This window comes from Condylura cristata, unplaced genomic scaffold (genome assembly GCF_000260355.1).
Source record: "Condylura cristata isolate star-nosed mole 26May11 unplaced genomic scaffold, ConCri1.0 scaffold00028, whole genome shotgun sequence".
NCBI classification, from domain to species: domain Eukaryota; kingdom Metazoa; phylum Chordata; class Mammalia; order Eulipotyphla; family Talpidae; genus Condylura; species Condylura cristata.
Window position 1 is genome coordinate 24,525,830 of NW_004567129.1, and position 19,993 is coordinate 24,545,822.

The window sequence follows — 19,993 nt, forward strand, 5'->3', positions numbered from 1 at the left end:
CCTCTCTAGCTTCTGGGCAGCCCAGGCCGGCCTCGACGCGCAGCCGCTTCCCGGGGCCGACCTGCGTGCCTGGGGCCTTCCTGGAGCCCAGTCGCGGGCTGTGCCGGGGCTCCGGCTGCTGTGGCCTGGCGATCCCGGCCAGGCGAGCGCTGACAGGAGGCAGCCCAGCTGCGCCGGCCGGCGGGGAAGTGATCGGTTAATTAGGTTTCCTAAGGAGAAGGGTAGGGCTGGCTGGGGTGGGGCCCAGGTTGGGGCTTCCCCTAGTCTTAGTCTCTCCTCTTTGCAGAGCAGAGTGATCAGAGAGGCCTCCTGGCGGCATCTTCCTGGAGGTGGCCAGGGGTGGGCATTGGAGCTGGGGGCCCAAGGCTGGGTTTCCTGAGTCTGGCTCAAGCTGGGGAAAAATCAGCTGGCTTGGTGCCCATGGACCTAGACCTTGCCGCGAGTAGCCAGGCTTCCTCTTTCCCGGGGAGGTGTGGGTGCCTGCTGCTCCTGCAACCTGCTGCCTCTACCGGGATCGGCAGCTCCTTCCTTTCCTTCCTCCCTTCCGGGAAGATGCTGAGGATGACAGCTCATAGCCTGACTCTTCTAGTTCTTTGGCAGAACAGTTAGAGGCCAGGCTGAAGAATAAAGCCATCTCCTTCCTTCTCCTGTCCTCAGGAGAAAACTTAGAAACTTTTTACTGTTAGAAGCACGGGGGCTGGGAACCTGGAAGTGGGCTGTATCTGATTCTAAAAGTTCCTCCCTCTCTCTGTCATTACCTTATGCTGCCACAAAGTGGTGAGTTAGAGATTTGCCTGGGCTGGGTGGGCTTTAAATTCCATCGATGACCCAGAATCTTATCATCTTGGAGCAAGGGAGCTGGAGACCTCTGTGGTTAGCACGCGGCAGCTCACACCCCCTAGGTCTTGACACTATCATAGAAATTCAGAGGGTTTAGGACATTTTTCCTGTGTGATATTTTCCATTTGGACATGGATGAAGTGGGGCAGTCCCGATGTGTTGACATCCAGACAGTGTGACACTATGAATCTGTCCCCCATCATATCTTGGCTCCACCCCCCCCCCAGTGCCATCCGTCCTGTTGTGGGGAGAAACAACAGATGAGTGGTCAGGGTGGGGCCCTCAGCACAGCTGGGAGGGTTGTCAGCCAGCCCCTCCCAAGAGAAGGTTTTGAGATGGTCTTCAGGTCTATGTAGTTCTTTATAGTGACAGCCTGAGGCTGTTTTTACCAGGCTCTAGGTAAGAAAGACCTGACCCCAGCAGACTGTTCTGAGCGCTTGTGTCCTAGGTTGAGACTCAGGCTGCCGAGTGGGAGGGGCTGGTTGGGCTCAGGGAAGAATCTGCTCTGTTGTTATTTGTCTTATACATGGGGCTTCCATGTAAGGATTTATTTTTTGCAAAGTAAGGTATGCTGCTGAAATTAATTCTTTTAGAACAACATGGCCCTAACAGGTGGCTCTTCCCCTTCTTCTTCTTCCCTTGGCACCTGAGCAGAGCGTGTGACTTTTTGTATTGGGGGCCGATCACCCGAGACTTACCTATGCAACACCTGATTCAGGAGGGTTTATGGGAAACTGGAAGACTGAGCTGCCCAGGCCCAGGGGTGGGGAACTGAGGGTGAGCAGGGGTGGCGGAAGCACCGTTCCTCTTTGCTGGAGGAGCTGAGTGGCCGGCAGACTTGGTGGTCCATGTGAAGGGAGCAGACCGCCCAGTTCCGAGCCTCTCTCCCTTCCCCGGTGTGGCTTACGTCCACATGGCGAGTGTGGGCGGAACAGAGAATGCTCAGGGGACAACTGCACATGGCTGCCTCAAACTCACGCTGTCTCTCTTCCCCACAGAACCCATCATCGGGGAAGGCAGAGCCTCCCTGGCATTGCTGGGACCCTGCCACGAAGAGCCCCCCATCCTGTAGGCAGAGCGTTGTAGTTGGTCTTGGTTAATGACTCGGGCTGGCTGACCGGTCCCTCTTCTGTGCCTTGTCCGAGGTCCTTGTCCACCCCTCATCCCGGGCAGCTTCTCTTACTGGGTTGGGTCACCTTAAGCGGGAAACTGAAGCCATTACTCTCCAAGCCCTGTTTCATCTTCCCAAGCATGTCGGAAAGTTGGCAGCAGCCACCACAGACACAACCGCAGCAGCCGCAACCCCCGCAACCTCAACACCATGCGGAGCCGCCGCCGGCGCTGGCCGAGCATGCTCTGCCCCCGGGCACGGCCGAGAACCCCCTGGGCTGCGCCGTCTACGGCATCCTCCTGCAGCCAGACCCTGGCCTGCAGCCCCCCCAGCATGCTCCCCTGCAGGCAGCAGGCGAGCCAGGCCCCAAGTGTGGCGTGTGCGGTCACGACCTGGCGCACCTGTCAAGCCCACACGAGCACCAGTGCCTGGCGGGCCACGACCGCTCCTTCCAGTGCACACAGTGTCTCAAGATATTCCACCAGGCTACCGACCTGCTGGAGCACCAGTGCATCCAGGCTGAGCAGAAGCCTTTCGTTTGCGGTGTCTGCAAGATGGGCTTCTCGCTGCTCACCTCACTGGCACAGCACCACAGCGCACACACGGGCGCCGGCGGCATCGTGAAGTGTTCCATCTGTGAGAAGACCTACAAGCCCGCCGAGGCTGCCGAGCCTGCAGCCACGGCCGCCCCGTCGCTGCCTTCCGCCGCCCCGACGCCGGCCGTCGCCCCCGCGGACGCGGCGGAAAAGCCCTACAGCTGCCCCATCTGCCAGAAGCCCTTCAAGCACCTGTCGGAGCTGTCGCGGCACGAGCGCATCCACACGGGCGAGAAGCCGTACAAATGCACGCTGTGCGACAAGAGCTTCAGCCAGTCGTCGCACCTGGTGCACCACAAGCGCACGCACAGCTCGGAGCGGCCCTACAAGTGCGCGGTGTGCGAGAAGGCCTTCAAGCACCGCTCGCACCTCGTGCGCCACATGTACGCGCACTCGGGCGAGCACCACCTCTTCCGCTGCAACGTGTGCGAGCTGCACTTCAAGGAGTCCTCGGAGCTGCTGCAGCACCCCTGCACGCCCAGCGGCGAGCGGCCCTTCCGCTGCGGGGAGTGCCAGAAGGCCTTCAAGCGGCCGTCGGACCTGCGGCAGCACGAGCGCACGCACAGCGCCGAGCGCCCCTTCAAGTGCGACCTGTGCCCGATGGGCTTCAAGCAGCAGTACGCGCTCATGCGGCACCGGCGCACGCACAAGGCGGAGGAGCCCTTCAAGTGCGGCCTGTGCGAGAAGGGCTTCGGGCAGCCCAGCCACCTGCTGTACCACCAGCACGTGCACACCCTGGAGACCCTCTTCAAGTGCCCCGTGTGCCAGAAGGGCTTCGACCAGTCGGCCGAGCTGCTGCGGCACAAGTGCGTCCCCAGCGCGGCGGAGCGGCCCTTCAAGTGCCCGGTGTGCAGCAAGGCCTACAAGCGGGCGGCGGCCCTGCAGAAGCACCAGCTGGCCCACTGCTCGGCGGCCGAGAAGCCCCTGCGCTGCACGCTGTGTGAGCGCCGCTTCTTCTCCTCCTCCGAGTTCGTGCAGCACCGCTGCGACCCCGCCCGAGAGAAGCCGCTCAAGTGCCCGGACTGCGAGAAGCGCTTCAAGTACGCCTCGGACCTGCAGCGGCACCGGCGCGTGCACACGGGCGAGAAGCCCTACAAGTGCCCCCACTGCGACAAGGCCTTCAAGCAGCGGGAGCACCTCAACAAGCACCAGGGGGTCCACGCCCGCGAGCAGCAGTTCAAGTGCGTGTGGTGCGGGGAGCGCTTCCTGGACGTGGCCCTGCTGCAGGAGCACAGTGCCCAGCACAGCGCAGCCGCGGCCGCCGCCGAGGGCGCCTACCAGGTGGCCGCCTGCCTGCCCTGAGCCCGCGGGCGCCTCCTGCCGGCCTGGCCTGGCCGGTGCACCGAGGTCCTGGGGCTGGGGACAAACGGACCACGGGCAGGTGGGGCGGGGGTGCCTGGCATCTCGGTTCCAGCTCGGAGGTGGGGGAGCCAGATGGCTCCGACGACGGTCCTGAGTCCACAAGCCGCTCTCCAGCCGGGGTTTGCTAGCTGAGCCGCCAGCTCCCCTTGTCTCTGGGAGTCTGGCACCGGGCTGGAAGTCAGGGGGCTTCCTCAGCCCACGGAGGGGGTGGTACCAGGCTCACTTTCCCAGACCGTCCCGCTAATGGGAAACCAGACAGCCTGGGAAACATGGCGGTCATGGCGGCGGGGGAGAAGGGCTGGACCCCAGGGGTGGAGGATGCCCCTCTTCAAGTTACCGTGAGAGCGAAAGGCCGACCTGTGTTGTCGTCCTGGGGGCCAGGAAGCCAAGCCAAAGGGCAGCTCTGCCTGTGGTAGCCGGTGGCCAGGTGTCTTCTAGATTTCTGCCGGGCCAGACCCAGCGGAGGCCGCGTCTGTGGGCCGGGTCTCCCTGACAGTGGGTCTCCCTGACAGCAGCTCGGCAGAGGGAGGAGGCCCCCTCTTGGGGTGGGTCGGCCGCAGTGCGCCCCTGGGAGCTAGGGAGGGCAGCCTTTGCGCTGAAGCTTAGGCCGCTGTCTTGGAAGCACACCCGCCACCTTCGCAGTGGTTCTGAGCTATGGGGGGGAAGTGCTCAGCCAGGTGGACCTGCCGGCGTGAAGTAAGGGGAGTGTTCGACCACCTGGTGCCTGGAGGAATCGGGCCAGCCCATGGTCTCGCCAGTGGATGGCACCAGTGTCCTCCCCACTGAATTGTGGGAAGCACGCTGGCGGCACCCTGCGTCAGGGCCAAGACCAGGCCTAGGGCCCACAGTGGAGGAAGTGAGTAGATTGGCCATGGCCTCGGACCCCGCAGGCCCCAGCCCGTGGAAGCCCTCCCCCGTCAGCTGCTCCGGCCTGGACCCAGGGTCTGTGCTGCCATGACGCCCTGGACAACATCTGAGTCCTTCCAAGGCCAGAGCATCTCCCTGGGGTCCTCCCGGTCTGTGACAGCCCACGAGCCTTAAGGAGCCAAGGGTGTCTGGGCAGAGGGAGTGGGCCTGTAAGGGGAGAAGGTGGTCAGACACCAGTAGGTGGGTGGAGTCCACCGGAGTCCCTGGAGGCCGGGCCCTGCTTGGAAGCCCACAGGACCTTCATTATCAAATTAGAGGTTTTGAACTTGGCTCTCTCCCTGAGCTCTTCAGCCCCGCTTCTCGGTTGTGGGTCTTGAAAGAAGACTGATCAGTGCATGAACCGAGGACCCAGAGGAGCAGGGAGACCCTCGTCTCGCTCTCCCCTTCAGAAGTCCGAGCGCTCCACCCCTCCCCTCTCTGGGTTCTCTGGGTTCCCTTCCTGTGGGCGCAGAGGGGCTGGGCGGCCCCCTGCTGGCTCTCCCTGGCGATGCCTCTGGGACCTGGAGCCCAGGCTTACCACGGCCCAACTGCTCTTTTTTTCCTTTCATTTTGCTTTTTAAAAGCAGTTATTATCCATAACATTGTATAGTTTATTTCATGCCACTTTGGATCTTATATAAAAATGTGAGAATTTGGATTTTTAAAAAAGACTCCATTTTAGATAGCCCCTTTTGATGTTAATATATAGAGTCCAGCGTATGCTTTAGAAGTAAAGACACTGACCACCAGAGACCAAAGCTCTGCTCGTGCGGGTCGTTCTTCTGCAGGGGCAGGAGGGGGCTGAGCCGGGTGGCAGGCACGGAGTGGGGCATAGGCTGGCCCTGGGACTTTGGGTAAGGTGCTAACCTTTCTGGAGCTCAGTTGCCGGTGGGTGACGTGGGGCGATTAACCCTTGCCTGGCTTGCTTGTGGGAAGAGCCATCCGTAGAGAGACCTGTGTCTTGAGGTCCCGGTGGCCACGCTGGGAAGACTCTGGCAGTACCAACGGCAGGACAGCTGGCCCGGGCCAGCTTGACCCTGGGGTTTAACTGCAGCACCTGAGCAGGGAGCTGGAGGCTCAGAGCCCAGGGCCTGGTAAGCATGAGCACTAGCTCGGCCCCAGTGGAGAACCAAGGGCTGGCTCAGTGGCAGCGGCCCTGTCCTCGCAGGTCACCTGCTCTAGCCCCACTTTGACTCACCTGTCTCACGGTGACCCACTGCCGCCAAGCCAGCCTCCTCCCCTCGCTCCCCATTTTCTGTCCCATCCCTGTAACCTGGGGCCAGCTGGGACTCAGGCTCCTGCTTCTCAAAGGCAAGCTTGGAGGGGGAGGGGAAGCTGCCATGGACGTTGGGCAGCAGGGACACTGACCTGGGACGAGTGGGGGGGGGCTAGAAAGCTGAGGCGACAGGGAGCTGCCCGTGCTGCAGGGGGCTCAAAACTCGGATGTGAAAGGCTTAGGTGAAATGCCCGGGGGTCCCTGAATGTGAACTGGACCCCGCACTCCTGGTTCCCTCTGTGTGGCTGCTCGAGGACCCATGTGGTTCCTGCCCTTAGGGTCCTGGCTTCCTTTCCAGCCAGCGCAGCTGGCAGAGGCTTCTGGAGAGCACTGCCGCGTTCTGTGTGTCTGCCTAAAGCTCCAGGCTGCCCTTCTGAAGTGGACAGTGGGTCCAGGGCAAGTGCCAGTGACCTCAGGCAGGGCACTACCCCCCTGGGGACTTTGATTCTTCATCCAAAGCAGAGGTCTGGAGCCCTGACCTCGGAGGGTTTGGGGACCCGCTGCTCTGATTCTGGGGAGGCGACAGGGTCAGCTGTCCTTTCCCTCACGCCTGTCCTGCTGCAGCCGCCCCTCCTGCCTGCTCTGCTGTCTGTCGGGGTAAGTCACACACCAGCTCGAGCAGCCAGCCCGGTGCTTGGACACACACAGGGGCCTCTCCTGCCTGCTGGAGAACCCCTCCTGGGGGTGTCACCTCTCTTGGAGCATAGCATTTTCGGAGGGGGACTTCAGACATCACGGCTGGGTATAGAAACCGGGGCTGTCTTTAGTCTCTTAGATTCTTTTGCCCCAGCCGCTGACCAGATGGTGGGATGATGCCTTGGGGCAAGGGGTGACATCTGAATGAGGTGTGAGCTGGGAAGGGTGAGAGGGAGAGACTGACATAAACAGCACATTTTGGAAGGAGTCATCCCCCCGGCTGGGACATAGGAGGGCTGAAGGGGCAGGGGTGGGCGTGGAAGACTATGCCAGGCAGGCCAGGCCACCGAAGTCAGCTTTCCTAGGGAGCCCATCATCCCGAGGGGTTTCTGGCTCCCAGTGTAGCTGACTGTCCCGGCTGTTCAGGGGCATAGGCCAGGACGGGCTGACGGTGCTGCGAGGTGGTAGGGAGGACACCAGGGTCAGGTCCCACTGGAGTGTTGTCTCTGCACTCAGAGGCAGCAGGGTTTGGGGGAGGTGGTTCAACCCCTCTAAACCTCATTTTCCTCATCTGTGAAATAGAGGTGACTTCTGGGCTTCAGGCACACTGGCACAACCTGTGTGGGGTATTTGGCACAGAGGAGCCATGATGGGAAGCAGAGCAGGGAGAGGATTGCGGCGGGAGGGAGCCAGCCCCACTCTCCTATTGGGGCATCAGGCTTCCCCCACCCTGACACCATTCACGGGTCTCTCATCCACCGACTTTTCTAACTCTTGCACTGGTTCCATGAGATGGATCAGGGCAGACAGGAGGAATGACTTTGGCCCTTGAGAAGTCCAGGGGCTGCCTGAAGCCATATGCATTAGTGATAAAAGAGGCCTGGAATGTGGACTCTGCCAGGTGGGCCAGGTGGGGGTAGGCAGTGTTGCTAGACAGCCCTCAGCTCTTAACCTGCTGGCCTCCGGCTCCGCGCTGAAGCCCAGGGCTCTGGCTCCAACCCCCTCTGCTGCCCAGGAAGCAGGAACAATGGCCGGGACCCACGCTGGCTCTGGCCTGGCCAAGGGAGCAGGAAGGCTCTTCAGCGGGCGGGGTGCGGCCGCCCTCTGGCCTGCTCTCAGCTAGCCCCTTGAGGACTGAGGCTGGGCACTCATTCCCACCCTTGCTGAAGGACCTCATAAGGGCCCAGGCCTCCCAGCCTTACCAGACAGGGCTGTCTTTGGCTCTGGCTTGACGCCCAGCCTCCCACTCGTCCCCTCCTCTGGAGTAGGCCTCAGACAGGGCCCTGGACTGCTGAGGCTTTGGACTTGGCTCAGGGCCGCAGAGCCTGGGCGAGGCTGCCTGTGATAAGCTCTCTGTGCGTCCCATCCCATCCTCAAACCCGAGGTTTCTTTGTTCCTTGAAGGTCAAGCCTCCAGGAAAAGCCTTGGCCGCTATTGATTTTTGCCAGTGTACAAAAATTCCAGCAGGAATGCTTAGTCCTCCTCTGGGCTCTGAAAAGGAGGTCAAGGGGAGGGGCAGGGGTAGAAGGGGGCTCGTGGGGTCTCCCCCTTCACTGAATGTGGGGTCTCCCGCCCAGCCTTTGTTCACCCACAAGCTTTCCTGAGCACCGCTGTTAGGCGCCGAGCTGGTACTGCAGGGCACTGAGAAAGAACTTCAGATAAGCGAGTTTGGAGGTTTTATGTAGGAAAAGGAACAGTGAAAATGTCAAAGCTACTGATATGACTGTTCAATACTCCCTGACCCCCCACTCCCTCAGCAAGGACTTGCCTCACTTCTGTCTTCTCCCACTGCTAACCCCCAGCACTGGGTAAAGGGGCGTTCTGTGTGTTACTTGTAGTAAGCACAACTAATGTTACTGTTCAAGGGTTGTCTTTAGTCCAGAGCTGTGGGTCCTGAGCCTCAGACCCAGCCAGAGACCAGAGAGGCCTGCAAGTATTTCCAGAGAACCCCACAGTGGGCGGAGGCCACTTGCTCCTGTCTTCATGGTGAAGAAGCGGGCCATGGGGATGCTTGAGAGGACTTCCTGGAAGAAAGGGCAAGGGCAGGTTTTGGGGGACATTTCAGGGGGAAGAAGGTGCTAAACAAAGTTGGCAGGCAGGAGAGTGTCAGGTGTCGGCCTGAGCAGGGTGGCTGGTGGCGGGGTTTGTGTGGGGGGCTAGGCCAGAAGGTCAGGCCTTCCCCGGCCAGCAGCTCCAGGGAGGGTTTTCAATAGCATCTATTTCTGTGAGCAAAGATCCCCTTTGAGGCTGAGGGAATGTTAACGCCTGGAGCTGGTGGTCCAGGCTGGGAGGGGGTGGAGCTTCCCATCTGTGGGCGAGGCGGGCAACGTGCAGGCCCTGCTGCTGACAGCAGGCCTGGCTGGACATCTGCCTCCTCTAGGCCCCGGCCGAACGCCCACCCCTAGGACAGGCCAATCCCCAGCTCCACCAACCACCCCGTCCATTCCAAGCGTGACCTCCACTGCAGGTCACTGAACTTCCCAGAGTCCATTTCATCATCTGAGAAGTGGGTCTAAAGCGGCGCCCGCGTGGGGACGGCAAAGTGCTTAACGCACGGCCCTGCACTTACAAAACACGAAATGCCTACGCCGTCAGGCTTGCTGGGGCCTTCCACTGCGTTTCCTTTGTTCTTGGGCAGGCGCGCGGCTTTCTGTTTATGAGATCAGGATTCGGTGTCTGGCCGCTGGGCATGAACCCGGCTGAATCGTGGGCATGGCTCACCATTCACGGGGCATTGGGCTGGGGGAGCAGGCCCTCGTTCTCACCTGGTTTGCGTCGGCTGTGCCTGTCTCCCACCGGCCTAGACGCAGCTCCAATTCAGCGATGGCATCCGGGGTGTGTCCACCAGCCTGCAGCGAGGGGCCCGGCGAGGCCTCGAGTGGCTGCGGGCCAAATTCCAGCACATGCTCAGTGGTCCAGGAGGCAGTGCCAGGACGGAGCCCACGTGCTCTCTGGGGCTCACGGTGATCCGTCTCCCAGCCGGGACCCCAGCATCCCCACCACAGGTCTTGGCGCGTTTGTCTCTTCTCTCAGCTCTCACAATGGGGGGACACTTGGGGCTCCACAGCGTGGCTTTGACACAGGGCGCTCTGCCAAGGTGGACGCCATAGGGACGGCCCGCGGAGCGCGGAGGCTAGGCTTCTCCCGGTGTGAAGTGGTGCGAAGCGGGCCCCCCACAACAGTTCTCGGGGAGGAAGGGCTTCTGCGAGGTCTTCCTACTTCCTGCCTGCCCCTCCTCATGCTCCTGTCTCCTACCCCCTCTGTGTCCATACTTCGGGACAGGTGGACGCCAGGGTCCCTCGCCTGTGCACCCCCAGCCCTCCTGAAAGAAATTCAAGTCAGCCCCGAGCTGCCCAGCGGGCTGAGTGCGTGGCAAGCACAAGCAGAGTCCACCACTGCTGACTGCCCGAGGCTGCCAGCCTGGAAACCAGTCCGCAGTGCCAAGCACAATGAGGGGTGAGCCCTGGTGCCCAGTGTGGGATCTGCTCTGAGTCCTGGCTCTGGGTTTGGCTGGACGTAAACCACCTCCCTGATCCGCACCTCTGTATCTGTCTGTGAGCCAGGATAGCAGTGATTCTACTCTTTTCAGGAAGCCTGTGGGGTGCGAAGCTTCCAGGAAGAGACTGGGCCTTATGATGTGCTCTACACAGTGGAACACAGGGGCCCCCGGGGGGGCTGGTGTTATTCTTTACATTCCTCCTGCCTGAGACCTGGCTTGCAGGCAACAGGTGCCCAGTAAATAGCAGTGGAAGGGAATAGGGGTGACGTTGGCCTTTGTGGGCAGGCACTCTGGACAATCAGATAAAAACAAGAGGCCTTTCCAGACACAGTGAACAGGGGCAGATACATGTTTCGCTGTGATTTCAGGAGGGTCGGGACCCCGGCAGACCCAGCCCCAGCCGTCCTGCGCACAGTTCTGCAGCCCAGTGGCTGTTTACCTGGTCTGGGCTGGTCCTTGCGGGTTGTCCTCGGTGGGCTGAGGCCGGGCACTGGCCTGGCCTGGGAGCTAGTGCCGATGCCTCTGTAGCCCCTCTCTGTGGTGGAGACACTCTGCCTCGGCCCTGGGAGTGGGGGCACCCTGGGCCTGGCCTGGGGTGCACAGAAGTCCCTTGGTGCATCACGTCTTCCTTTTGTAGGTTGGTAGGCCAGTGATGTTCACAGGTACAGAGGTGAGGGTCTACCAGAGCTCCACCTCACCTCTGCAGGACCCAGGGGAGCCCCATAGAATATACTGGAATGGCAAGAGCTTCAGAAAGAGGCTCTCCAATGCTCTGTTTTGAACCCCCTTTTTCCCTTCAGGGCTCATGTCTAGAGTCTGAGGTGGAGAGGGTTGGCTGTGGGGCTACCTCCAGGGGACAGGGGGTACCAGGAAAACCCAATTTGCAGGCCCACCTCTGCACCTCATCCCTTGCTGGGCTTGGGGTTTAGAGCCTGGCTGTCTACCTGTTATCACCAGACAGCTTTCAACTCCAGGAGTTGACAGGGACAGGTAGAAGACATGGTCACTCTGAGGTCCTCACCACTGTCAGTCTCTACCACACCCACTCCCTACGGCACCCAACCCCGCCCCCAACCTCCCCACGAGCCTGGTGCCTCCGTCTGGGAGCATTGGGTTTATTTCCAATCAGGGTGGACTCTTAGGGAGACAGGAGGTGCCACCATACGCCCTCTGCCCTGCTGGGGAACCTGAGGTGGCACAGTCCAGCAGCCTGGGGTCCAGCAGCCTGGGGTTCGTGTCCTTTTTGCAGGTTAACGCCACGGGACCAGGTAGTTGACTCGACTATGGAGAAAAACAAGTGAGATGTGGTGTCCAGGGTGTCCCGAGGGAAATCAGGCTGCTCTTCCATAGGCTGTTGCCCCAAATTCACCTTCCTGCCCTCAAAGCTCTAAAAACAGGATTTCCAGTCTGTCTCTCTATGGCTCAAGACTCTTCGATGGCTCCCTATTGCCTTTCACATATTTTCAGCTGTACTGTTTGGCTCACCACACACCCTTCCAGCGGCCTCCGCCTTTCTCCACTGATTCCCCATCACTAATTTTTTAACCAAGTAGCAAACCAGCAGGCCGAGTATAGTAACAAACACAAGTCATCCTAGCATGTGCACGGGTGGGTCACAGCAGCCCGCAGGCTCTGATCACCGGCAGGGCTTGAGAGCTGGGAGCTGGAGCCCAGGCCAGGGAGGGCTCCCCGCGGGCTGGGATGTCTGGCTTTACCCTAGAGACGTTTTTCACACAGAAGGAAGAAGGAAGGAGCACCAGGCAGAGATGGCACCCAAGGAGTGGAGTGTTTGGGTGGCACCGGGAGTCTGGGGCCGCTGTAGTGCAGGGATTGGGGCTGCAGAGGTGGGAGGTGCTTGCCGACTTCCTCCAGCCTGGTCGAACTCAGGCTTCCGAATGTACCACCTACCCGTACCCTGAGGCAGTTTATGGGTTCTTTCCATCTTGTTCCCTACTTGGCTGCTACTCTTGTGGCCGCAAAAAAAAGAGGTTACTCCCAGGTAATCTCTTTTGGCTTCCTTTGAGCCCAGTCGGGTGGGACGGTTCACCCCACCCCCATTAACCGGGAGGGTAAACCCCTCCCAACCCAGCGCCTCCCTTGCAGGGTCTGGTAGGGGGTGGCTTCCTGGGTAGAGAGGTTGTCAGAGCATCAGTTGAGCCCAGAGGCCCCTGGGGGGCAGGGGTGGGGGTGAGGTTAGGGGGGGCGCCCCCCCTACCTGTAGGAGGAGCCGAAGCGCCGGAAAGTGTTCCTGCAAAGAACAGAGAATTCCGAGAGGAGAGGGGGAGTGGCGACCTCTCCAGGACCTCACTCCCACATCGGGAACCCCCTTCCCACAAACTGGGGGTAGGGGAATGGAGGTAGGGGAAGAATTTCAGGGCACCTCTGCTCCACTTTAACGTCTCCGGGAGAATGGGGCCGGCGGGGCTGGGCGCTCGGTTAAGTAGGACTTATTTTGAAAGTGCAATTTTCTCGAGGTGTATGCGATCCAAACATTTGTTGCCAGGTCTCATATTTTCAAGGTGGCCAAGACCCCACCTGCCTCCTTTGGGTAGCGGGAATACTTACAGGGAGTCGAAAGGCAGGGGCTTCTGTCCATAGCGATCCAGGCTGGGGTTCTGGGTGAGACAGAACTGGGGAGAGCCAAAGGGGCAGTGGGCGAGCTGGGGGCCACTGAGGCCCCTCTCCCGCCTTCCGCCCCCCCCCCCCCAGCGTTCTCTGGGGTCTATCACGCAGACGCCCTGGGAGCCCTGCAGTCTGGCTCTTCTCCCCCTCCCGGATCACCCCAGTCAGTGTTACCTCCACCAGCGACCCCCCCCAACTCCCGCCCCATATGAGTAAGCATGAAGCCTTCCCCTACCCGCCAGTTCTGAGTCACCTCCGGCTTCAAGTACCGCACCGCATAGCTGCTGAAACCCTCCACTGCGGAGAGGAGAGAGCCCCAGCTCCAGCCACAGCCGCAACAGAGCAAACCACCCCCACACTTGCTCCCCAAACTACTCTAGTCTCTTCCGCCCACAGCGTTAGCCCCTCCTCCAGGTCGCACTCCCCGGGGTCCCACAACCAGCCTCAGTGGCTTCTGGGGACCAGATCACACCGGGTCCCTCCTCAAGGCCACCATCACCTCGGGTCCCTCAGCCTGGTCCGTCCTTCCCCGATGTAGGTGCTCCAGTTGCCCCCCAGGTCCCTGACACATCATCCAGACCTTCCCACCCCTCACCCCCTCCTCCCCCACGCAGCTCTGCTTCTGGTCAGGGCTCCCGTCCAGGCTCCCGTCCAGGCTAGGCTCTGCCCAGAGCCTTGGGGTCACCTCCACGGGGTGGGCTCACCCCTCTTGCCCAGGCAGGGCAGCTTGAACTCGCCAGCCGAGGACACAAAGTGGGACCAGTCCTCCACAGCGCTGGTGAAGCAGGGCCAGTCCACCCTGCTGATGCCTGGAGTCAAGGGCGCCAGCGTCCCCTTGCGGCACCTGTCACGGACCTTCCGGCCAGTTGCTGTAATGTCCTGCCAAGGGGACGGGATGGGGATCAGGGCCAGATGACGGGGGTCAGGGCCGCAGAGGCAGGTGTAGAAACCTGGGGGGTGGGAGGGGCGGGCAGACCCAGAGTGCAGACTGCAGGAGGCTCTTGGCTTATCTGAAGGAGGGGGCCTGAAGTCCCTGGGGGAGACAGGAGAACACAGCCCCAAGCGGGGCTGAGGAAATGCCAGGAGTAGAACCTGGATCCCAGGAGCTTGGGACTGGGAGGGTGCCCTGAGCCTTCCTGGCCCCTTCCCTGAGCTAACCCAAGGTCTGGGGCAGAGGACACTCACCAAGCACTGCAGGGGTTTGTTGGGGACGCCCAGGAGTGTGAAGTAGGCGTTGTCAAATTCATCTGAAGAGGAGAGGAGAGGGGTCTCCTTCACCAGTGCCTGGGAGGGTTGGGGCCCACCCACACCGCTTTAGCTTTTCGAAATATTCCACAACTTAAAAAATAAAAGCTAAAGTTGATTTTTACTTTACACATTTACAACTGAGGAGCCTCGGAATAGGTCAAAGCTTTCCATGTAAACAAATGGAACTGTGGAAGCACTAGAAGAGAGGACAAGTAAAGGCCTTGATAAATTGGGGTGTGGGGGGGGAAGGGTTACTACCCAAACCTGCTAGATTTAGACAAAAGATTGAGAACTGACTACATAAAAATGAACACATGCATGCAAAAACAACACAAGAGAAGTCAAAAAACAAATGAGAAAACATCTCCATTTGTTTTACAGATAAGGGGCAATTCCCCTAGCATTGTAAATTCACCTAGCAATCTGGGGGAAGAGGGTGTTGGGGGGAGGAGGAGGAGGAAGTCACACCCTGTTGTGGCCAACTGTACTTTAAATCTTACCTCCCAAAACTTTCCCCACTGGTCAAACATCACTTCTTGAAGCCTGGGGGCCCTCCCAGTGATCCAGGTACTCCCCACTACCTCTGGATCACCCACTCTGGTCTCTCTGGGCTGCTTCCTCACCAACCACCCTCCCTCCCAAGCCGAGCCCTCTTTTCTGCTTGGTCTCCACAGTTCCTAGCTCCCTCCAGAGGAAGTCCAGCCCCTGAGCTTAGCAACAGGGCTCCCCTCTGCAGCGGCCATGCCCGCTGCCCTCCCAGACCTTCCCCTCCTGTCCAGCCAAACCTCTCCAGGTTACCAGCATCTCCCCTAGCTTTACTCTCTGGGGCCTTTGCACAGGCTGTTCCCCTAGCTGGGATGCCCACCGCCCCTGCGGCCCTGGGCAGTACCCCGCACTGCACGTGGATGGCAGCGTGGCACCCTTGCTGCATGCCCCAGCTTCCCAGACCACGAAGGGTTATTGCATTTAGTGCATGGGTCCCTTCAGGCCTTTCGTCTGTCCTCATGGATTCTTCTGGGCGGTCTGTCTCTTCAAAACCACCCACTCCTTCCTCTAAAGCCCCAAGGGTGGCCTGACCTTCCTGGCAGTAGGTAGTGGACTGGCTGTGCTCATCGGAAAGGCAGCCTCTGACGGAGTCCATGTCCATGCGGCGCAGCGTGGGCAGGGCGGGGTGATACAGCTGATGCTTCACGCCGGCCAGCTGGTTGCGCCTGCGCACTGGGAGCAGGATGACCGGCGCTGTGCACGCGTGGGTGCAGCCGTCCTCCCAGGGCTCGAGGTCGATGATGCGGGCCATGGCTGCGGAGCAGGAGGCAGTAAGAAGCATACGGGGCCCAGGGGCCCGGGGCACCCTTCTATGTGGGAATGCAACCCTGGCCGGGGCTAATTTGGCTACATGCCCAGCATTTATTGGGCGCCTGCTGTGTGTATGCCAGAGGCTCCCCGTGTGCTATCAGGGACATTCAGACATTGACACATGCCAGGATGTGCTAAGGGCTGTGGCAGAGATCAGTATAGGGCTGTGCAGGGGAGCAGGGGCAGGCTGGGGTCGGGGCTCTCAGAATGGCGGCAAGAGGTGACTCTGAGTCTAAAATCCTGAGCAGGAAGCAGCAGCAGCAAGGGGGATCAGAAATGAGCTCAGTACACCTCGAGGTAACTAATTATGGGCCTTTAGCCTTAGCTAAGTTAGCTGGCATTTGCTCAGCACTCTACAGGGAGACGGAGACAAGTTTTCAAGACAGGGAGAGACTTGATAGATATGAACCAGAAGAGCAGGGCCGGTGACCCAGGGCCTCCCTTCAAAGAGCAGATATTCCCAGGAGCATCTCAGTCGTTTAAACTTTGTCTAAACTTTGTTGACTCAGTTTGCTTGTTTGCTTGCTTTCTGACCCCAGTGAGAGGAAATGTGGAGGCAGGTGGTGGTGGTGGGGGGTGGGGGTAGGAGGTGGGGGGACGGAGGGCCTTAGGACCCGGAGCAGGAGCAAGGAGAAAGCATGGTGACCCTGGGAAGCTATTGCCAGGGTGGCTATGCCTGGGGAGTGACAGGGAAGTGGAGGAGTGCCAGGAGGGAAGCGAGGACTCCCTGCCTCAGGCCAGGGACAGGTGGCTACCTCTTCTGGAAGCCCGGAGTCCAGGGTGCACGGCTTCTAAGGGTCTCGTCTTCGGCCAGCTCAGTGGGGAGAAGAGGGAGGGGGTGAGCTGGGCCTAGCACCTTGTGAGGCAGGCAGAGAATAAAGGCACATTCTGCAGAGACAATGCCCCTTGCAGCCTGATTGTGAGGGCACCCCCACATCCGCAACCCCCGGCAACCACAGGCTCTGGGAGCTACAGAGGCCTGTGTACTGCCCCCCACCTCTGGCCCCTGCTCCACTTTCCTTCCCCAAGGTTGCTACCGCCCCAGCCTCAGCATAGACAGGTATCTTGAGACAGTTCTCTCAAGAGCTGGGGCTCTCTGGCGGTGGCTGAGCCAGGCTGGCCAGAGCAGGCTCTGTGGCCCTGCACTAACTGTTCTTTCTGGGTTTTAAGACCCCCAACTCTGTTCGCAAAGAGGGTTGTCTGTGATCTGGGCATCTTTCCCTTACCTATAAAGCCCAGGGCAGAGGGCCCGCCAGCCCTCAGGTCTCCGGGGGTGGAGATTTGTGGCAGGGTCAGCATTAGGGGATCAGGGAGAGCGGTGGCCTCAGCAGGACAGGGATTAGCAGGTGAGATGCCAATCAGTGGTCCCCTGAGGACGTGCAGCTTCCCCCTCCCTGCCTGGAAAGCAAGGTCATGAGCATCTAAGCCCAGCCCCCCTGGGCCCTAAGCCTACCCACCACCCTGACGTGATTCTTGGAGGTGGGCTCCCCTCCCCACAGTGAGAGAACCCTACATTAACTGCATATATTGGCACACGCTGTGCACACACCTGCCCAGGTGCTGACCTGATGGGTCTGGGAGCCCTACTGGGAGATTTGGGTCCAGACAGCCAGAGCAGCTTCCCCCAGCCCCAGCCATCAGGAAGAGGCCCCACAGTTGACTCCACTCCCCCAGCCCCAAGTTATTTTCCAAGTCTTTTAAGATCATAATATATAACAAAGTACAGAAAGTGCCTACAAATATAACTGATATTTTATACAAATGTGTAACTGATAGTTTATAAAGTGGGACCCTGTGTCACTGCTTTGAGAAACATTTCAGCACCTTCTTAAAAAGTGAAGACTAACGCCATGCATACATGGACAACTCATCTTTGACAAAGGAGCAAAGACTTTGCAATGGAACAAGGACAGTTTGTTCGATCAATGGTGCTGGGAAAACTGGACCAACATAAGCAAAAGAATGCATGAGACCAGTACCTCACACCATGTACAAAAATCAACTCAAAATGGATAAAAGATCTGGACATAAGACCTGAACCCTTAAAATATATAGAAGAAAATGTAGGTAAAACACTTCAAGCCATAGAGCTCAGTAACATCTTTAAAGACTCATCACCCAAAGCAGAGAAAGGGGAGGAAGAGACACAGTTACCATTTAACCTTCCAATTCTACTCCTAGGTACCTTCCCCAGGAACTGAAAGATAGGGGAAGGCTTGCATACGAGTATTCACAGCAGGATCACTACTAACCCACAGTGGAAACAACCCAAGTGTCCCCTGATTAGTGAGGATTCAACAGACCATGGTGTATCTGGACCATGAAACTTCCTGAGAACCGAAAATAAATGATGTCCCATCTGGGCTTCCGTACAGAGCAACTTCAAGTCCATTTTGTTCAAGGGAAGAAGCCAAAACTTCCCACATGAATGATCTCTTGATATGAAATGTCCAGAAAAGGGAAATCGTTCGAGGCAGAAAGCAGGTCAGGGGTGGCTTGGGGTTTGACAGTGATTGAGCTCCGGCAGAAGGGGTGTCACTGGGGTGAAAATTTTTCAAAACTAGGTAGAACTCCTTGCAAAGCTCAGTTAACGGATTAAAGATCATTGTACTGTACAGGCAACAGGTGAATTTCATGCCATATAAATCCTCCCTCAGTAACATTGTTTTAAAAATAGACGCATATCAAAGACAGCAAAAAATAGAGCCCTGCCAGTCTTAGAAGCTTCCAGACATCTCTTACCAGTGACAACTTCAACCCCTGTCTGAGGCAACTGCTCTCTCACCAGATAGTATAACGGCTGCTTTAAAGAGAACAGCATTACTATTTTGCAGCCTTGGACAAGACAAGCTAATTTTGCCCCTCTGAGTTCTGTGTACAACCACAGTTGTGGCCTTTGAACTCTGGCTTCTTTTGCTCCATACAGATGCCCATGAGATTCATCCAGACTGGTCAGCTCCCAGTCCCTGGATTCTTCCTGAAGGCCCAGCCCTGGACCACAGCCAGGACATGGGGCAAGGGGTCTGTTAGGGTCTGGGCTGGCTCTGGGGCTGGTGTGTGGCTCCTGCTACTGCTGACTGAGGCCCACAAGCCCCCACCACCACCTGGGGGAGTCTCAGATTTGCACAGGGTCTCCTCCGAACTTTTATTGTCCCACCAGTCACTCTGTCTTGGCCAAGGTGTGTGGGACGCTAAGCCCCTGGCACCCCAGCAGGTCCCCCAGCAACTCCTGGCCATCTGGACTCCTCCTGGGGACCCATCCCTGGTGGCTCCCTGGGCACCCCGTCCTTTCTTCCACCGCCAGCTCCCCACCCCTGTTGGGCACCTGCTAATCTTTTGCACACAGCCCAGCTGCTGCCCAGTAATCCCCTGTGTCTGAGAGGCCGGCTTTGAGGGGCAAGGAGAAGGCAGGTCCTGGCTGGAGGTCGGCGCCTGGACAGGTAACTCAAGATGACGTGGTGGCTCGGGGGACCCCTAATGTGACCCTCAGACTTTCCTTCTAGCAGGTAGATCTGGAGAGCTGGGCAAGGCTGGGGAACCTCCCTTTAGAAGCCTCAAACCTTTGTGCTCTTCAGTCTTTAGGGCAACTGTGAAATGCAGGTTCCAGGACCACCAGAGGCTTGCACCCCAGAACCTGTTTATTCACCAGCTCCCTAGCACATTCTGAAAGGCTTCTCAGCCTAGCCCCATAATTGCCCTGGGATGTCCCCCTCAGATTCCCCTTCCCACTGGAAACTTTAATGTGGTATCAGCAAGGACCAGGCAAAAAGTTGGGAAGGAGCGGAAAGGTTTCCATTCGGGGCAAATGACCAAGTCTGGGTGAGGGACAACTGGGAGTGGGAAAGGTTTCCCCTAGCCATTTCCAGAAGGTTTTTTTTTTTTTTTTTTAAGATTTATTTATTTTTGCATACAGAACTGGGGTACAGGCCAGAGGCTCAGGGGCGGTGAGAGGCTTCACCAGAGACAGAGTGGGGAACAGAACAGGCAGATCGACAAAGTACACTGCTGAGGGGAGCAGCGTGCGGGTCAGGAGAGGTCTGCCATGCCATGTGGTCACCTCCGGGGCAGGCGGGAATCGAACTCATGTGGAAGCAGCTTTAGATTCTCAATGCTGTGCTTTAACCTGCTGTGCCACCAGGGAGGGCCCGTTTCCAGAAGGTTTAGAAGGGCAAACCAGGAAAGATTTGCAGGACTGGCCTGCAGGAGTCAGTCACGGGCAAATACCGGTTCCTGGGGTAGGTGTGGGACTCCTGGGGTCAGGTAGAGATGAGTTTACACTCAATGTGGCCACTTGCCGGTGTGTGACTTCGGGCAAGTCTACTGACCTCTCCGGGTGCCCGTTTCCTTACCTGTAGAAACGTGATGGACTTACTCAGGCCTGAGTGTGAGCACAGGCAGAACACGGGGCACCGTTCAGTTCACAGGCCTGCCCGGGGCTGCCTGGGCCAGTCTCTGCCTCTCTCAGCATGTGACCTGGGGCCCTACCAACCTGGGGAATTGCTGCATCTGTACCCCCAAGCCAACAGGGAAATGGAAGACCC

General features: G+C 58.8%; 2 protein-coding genes across 2 annotated transcripts; one reads left to right on the plus strand and one right to left on the minus strand.

Moving 5' to 3' along the window:
- The first annotated feature begins 1,947 nt into the window (after window positions 1-1,947).
- ZNF319 (zinc finger protein 319) lies at window positions 1,948-5,561 on the plus strand. Its single transcript, XM_004690524.2, has one exon. It carries the CDS (start codon window positions 2,092-2,094, stop codon window positions 3,847-3,849), a length of 1,758 nt encoding a protein of 585 aa, XP_004690581.1. The 5' UTR covers window positions 1,948-2,091; the 3' UTR covers window positions 3,850-5,561.
- On the minus strand, window positions 4,827-15,393 carry TEPP (testis, prostate and placenta expressed). Its single transcript, XM_004690241.1, has 13 exons — window positions 15,174-15,393; window positions 14,034-14,095; window positions 13,553-13,727; window positions 13,084-13,145; window positions 12,792-12,856; window positions 12,442-12,474; window positions 11,487-11,507; window positions 9,690-9,816; window positions 9,493-9,609; window positions 9,315-9,377; window positions 8,681-8,751; window positions 6,014-6,183; window positions 4,827-4,945 (listed from the first exon to the last, which is right to left on the minus strand). Exons 1-13 carry the CDS (start codon window positions 15,391-15,393, stop codon window positions 4,827-4,829), a joined length of 1,305 nt encoding a protein of 434 aa, XP_004690298.1.
- Window positions 15,394-19,993: the final 4,600 nt, after the last annotated feature.